This window comes from Zalophus californianus, chromosome 7 (assembly GCF_009762305.2).
Source record: "Zalophus californianus isolate mZalCal1 chromosome 7, mZalCal1.pri.v2, whole genome shotgun sequence".
Taxonomy (NCBI): Eukaryota; Metazoa; Chordata; class Mammalia; order Carnivora; family Otariidae; genus Zalophus; species Zalophus californianus.
Window position 1 is genome coordinate 74,093,364 of NC_045601.1, and position 4,486 is coordinate 74,097,849.

Sequence of the window (4,486 nt, forward strand, 5' to 3'; positions counted from 1 at the left end):
CTTAACAATAGGGGGGGAGGGAAGATACAGAGAGATAAGTATCATGACAAAGCCATTGTTCTTTCCAAACAGTCCATTGGTTTTTAAGCTGTGTTCCATGTGTAGCAGGATTTTGATGGTATAGGTCTCTTTCACACACATATTCATACATATGCATACACACACAACCACACCATTACAAACATACCTGTCTGACATCATTTATTTGTCTTTTTTTTTTTTTTTCAGAGTGAGGTTCAGTGAAAGAAGGTATAGATAGAAGGAAGGGTATGGTATCTGTTCCCATCTGGACTAGTAGATAGGGTTTATTCAAAAGGCAAAGACTAGAGGCAGATGGAAATGTTCAAATGTGCTTTAGGCTGCCGAGAAAGGCATGTCAGAGCATGAGAGAAAAGGCCCTCATGCTCACCTGTGCTGGGCATCAAGCACTGTCCTGACACCCAGGTTAGGGAATTGTGCGTGTACCCTGAGACGCTACCTTGGTGCGGACATCGGGTCTTCATGGTGGCCATGTGTAGCTCCTCCATGTGGCGTCACAAGCAGCTACCAGAGACAAACCGGAGCCCGGGCCGCAGAAGAGAAGGAAGGCAAACCCATCAGTAAGCACAGGTAAGGACTGGGGGATACTTTGGAGGGAGGCTGTGAGTCTCCTGTTACAGGTCTGCATATGCATACAGACAGATGTATATTCTATCTGGAGCCCTAGGGTTCTGAGGAGGTGGGTCAAGGCTGTCCTGGGACGCCTGGCCTCTGTGCCTGTTTCAACCAGAGCCTCTCTAGTTTCAGATGTTTTATAAATTGGGGTTCTGTGTCATAAGGCCTTTGAAAAAATATTCTGCTGCTTTTAAAATGTAAATTACAAAATGAAATCATAGTGTACCTCTTTTTTTTTTTTTAAGAGGAGCCTTTATTTCCTTGTTTCACAAATAAACTTGGCTGAATTGATTGCTTTTTGGTGATTAGTCGAAGAGACCATATCCCATAACCTCGTCTGACTCCTCCGACTCCTCCTTTGCTTCAACCTTGGCTGGGGCCGTGGTGGCAGCAGGTGCAGAGGTGGGGGCAGCGGCCACGGGGGTAGCAGCCACAAACTCAGATGGATCAGCCAAGAAGGCCTTGACCTTTTCAGCAAGTGAGAAGGTGTAATCAGTCTCCACAGACAAAGCCAGGACCCGCTTGTATCCATTGATGATAGAATGGGGCACTGATGCAACAGTCAGGTAACCTATCTGCAGACATACGCTGGCAACATTGCAGACACCCTCCAGGAAGCGAGAATGCAGAGTGTCCTTTGTGATGTCAAGCACTTCAGGGTTGTAGACGCTGCCATTGTCAAACACCTGCTGGATGATCAGCCCAAAGGAGAAGGGGGAGATGTTCAGCATGTTCAGCAGTGTGGCTTCGCTGGCTCCCACTTTGTCTCCGGTCTTAATCAGCTGCACATCACTCAGGATTTCAATGGTGCCTCTGGAGATTTTAGTGGTGATGCCTAAAGCCTGGAAGAAGGAGGTCTTCTCGGGCCCCAGACCAGTGTTCTGGGCTGGCACAGTGACTTCACAGGGGGCTATGGCACCAGCACGGGCGGCAGCTGGCGCCTTATTGGCCAGCAGCATGTCCCTGATCTCAGTGAGGTCCTCCTTGGTGAACACAAAGCCCTCATTCCCCCAGATTAGAGGCAACAGTTTCTCCAGAGCTGGGTTGTTCTCCAGATACCCTCGGATGGCCTTGTGCATCATGGTGTTCTTGCCCATCAGCACGACAGCCTTCCCGCGGAGGGACATGCGGATCTGCTGCATCTGCTTTGAACCCACATTGTCTGCTCCCACAATGAAGCATTTCGGATAATCATCCAAAAGTTGGATGATCTTAAGGAAGTAGTTGGACTTCCAGGTCACCCTGTCTTCCCTGGGCATCACGGCGGTGCGTCAGGGATTGCCACGCAGGGTTTAAAGACGATGTCACTCTCACGAGGACGACTGGAAAGAAGAGCCATAGTGTACCTCTTTTTGCTAACTAAAATTGAGGTTGAATACCTTTCACAAGTTATGCAACAAATAGCTGGTCATTGGATGAAAGGAGCTGTAAAGTAGCTTTGAGAGTGGTCACTGCTGATATTCTTGAGGATATTTTCTTTAGCCAGCTATTTACCTATCTATAGCTCTCAAAGGTGCTTCATCTACTCTGATCACCTAAATACTCTGATCACGCCATTCATACTTTTCCATCCCTCACTTTTCTGCTCCAGTTCAGTTCTGTATATGTACCTGCCTACCGGGTAATTGTACTTTAAATATGTATCCAAAACCTCTTTGGCTTACCTAATCAATGGCCCCATCAGCCTTCTATCCATCCATTCACCCAAGCTAGAAGACTTAGAGCCATCATCAACTTCTCCCTCTAACCCACAGCATAAGTCATCCAAACCAATACATTTAGCTTCTGGAAAATCTCTCAAATCCTCTTCTCTCTTTCTTAATCACTGCCTTTTCCTTTTAAAGCCTTCATTATCTCTTGCCTGACCATCACAATAGTCTTCTACCTGGACTCCTGTCTTCATTCTTTTCTTTACCAATCTCAACATCAACAACAGAATTATTTTTTAAAATACACATATGATCATATCATTCCCTTATTTTAGGTCTTAGATATGAAAAAAATATATTTAGCATAGCATGAGATCCTTCACACTCTGCCCTAACTGCCCTTCACACTCTCCACTTATACATGAACACTATTGACCTAAATAGGGTCATTAGTTGCAAGAATCATGGCTGATTTTTTTGCAAAAAGAATTTATGACAAGATATATTGAGAAACTCATAGAAACCTTGGGAAGATTGAAGAACCAGACTCAGAAAAGGCAGGAAGAAAAGGAGACTAAGTAGAAAAACCACAGCCAAAAGCAGACTACAGAAGCAAGAGAGTTGAGACTGTTAAGTCTGGCCACTACAGAACAATGGTCCTGGGCTTTCTCCCACCACTGCCGCTCTCTGGGGACACTGCTTCTGGACACTGGGTGTGCCATGGCCCCACAGCCACTGTCCCTGGAAATTTCAACCCCAATGATGCTGTTAACACCAGAAGGATTCTTGACTTGATGTGTTTTTCTGCCTCCCTTCCTTGCTCCATCTGAGTGGCTAGAGCCTGTTAGATAGCCATTTCTTGCCAAGAAAGGGGGAGGTGGTGAGGGATGCAGAAACAAGAGTCAGACTTGCTGCATAGGGAAAAGTTGGCCATCAAAACTGAAATTAGCTTTGGGGTGCCTGGGTGGCTCAGTTTGTTAAGTGTCCGACTCTTGATGTCGGCTCAGGTCATGATCTCAAGATTGTGAGGTCCAGCCCCACGTTGGGCTCCGTGCTGGGCATGGAGCTTAAGATTCTCTCTCTCTCTCTCCCTCTGCCCCTACCCTCCACCCTGCTGCTCACGTACATGGACTCGCTCTCTTTTTCTCTCTCTCTCTCTCTAAAAAAAAGTGAAATTAGATGCTGGACAACAAAAATGGACAGAGGTAGAATCTCTGCTTCAGCTACTTGAGCTATGCAACATTCTCCAAAAGAATGTCTTGCCTCTTTTAAAATGCTGTTCTCAGTATTTGAAAGATGGTTCCCTGTTTCCTAATAAGAGAGCAAGTATCTACCCCTGGTCTAATGTCACCTCCTCAGTGAAGCATTGCCTGCTGCCTCTAGGCAAAGCTGTACTTCTTCTGTTTATGTTCCACCACACTTGATGGCAGCACTTCACACAGGGTGTTGTAATTATTATGCACTTCACAAGTCAATCTTCCAGGCCAACAGGGCGTTCCTCTTGGCAGGGACTATTTCTCCTATCTCAGTTCCTTTCAGATCCAGGCATCGTGCACAGGACAAAATAGGTCCTCAGTAAAGTTTGCTGAATAATTTTTGTGCTCCCCTAAGCAGAATGTTTGGGGTTCATGGATGACCCCTAGAAGACCCTGGCCTCCATGGTCAATAGCAGAGACACCATCTTCCTCTTGCCCAGTGACAGGAACTGACAGTTTCTAGAACTTTACCATATAATCGCAAGCTGGGAGGCACTCCTGGCGTGAACATTGCCCATTAGTCTCATTATCCCCACCTCTCAATTCCACTCTCAGTTCTAAGATTTATTAATGGTGCGGACTTCACTATACTGCTAAGGCTCCATCTGTACCAAAGCTTATGTGCAGTTGTTTTATTGCCATTTTAGTTATAAGCTGGGTAAGACAGCAACTGTGTGAAAAGTTTTCCATTATTTCATAGATGAGAGTTAAAGCATTTCAAAAGTATTCAAATCCCGTTGGGTAATCCTCATTCACACTAAAATTTATCTTGTCTTCCCTGTGCTATGATGATAGTAAAGAGCCCATTGTCTCTCCCTAGATTTCAGATTGGAAATGAGATAAAATTCTTCAAACTCTTTAATATCACACAAAACATCATCATCATAAAATAAAATTGGATAATTTTCCGCATGTAATATAGTTATT

General features: G+C 45.2%; 1 protein-coding gene across 1 annotated transcript; it reads right to left on the bottom strand.

The window, feature by feature from the left end:
* Positions 1 to 889: 889 nt before the first annotated feature.
* On the bottom strand, positions 890 to 1,986 carry LOC113926984 (60S acidic ribosomal protein P0-like). Its single transcript, XM_035728563.1, has one exon. The coding sequence runs from the start codon at positions 1,911 to 1,913 to the stop codon at positions 960 to 962; it is 954 nt and encodes a 317-aa protein (XP_035584456.1). The 5' UTR covers positions 1,914 to 1,986; the 3' UTR covers positions 890 to 959.
* Between the last annotated feature and the right edge of the window lie 2,500 nt (positions 1,987 to 4,486).

Coding starts and splice junctions, on each gene's coding strand:
- LOC113926984 (XM_035728563.1), bottom strand. CDS start 1,913: ATGCCCAGGGAAGACAGGGTGACCTGGAAGTCCAACTACTTCCTTAAG.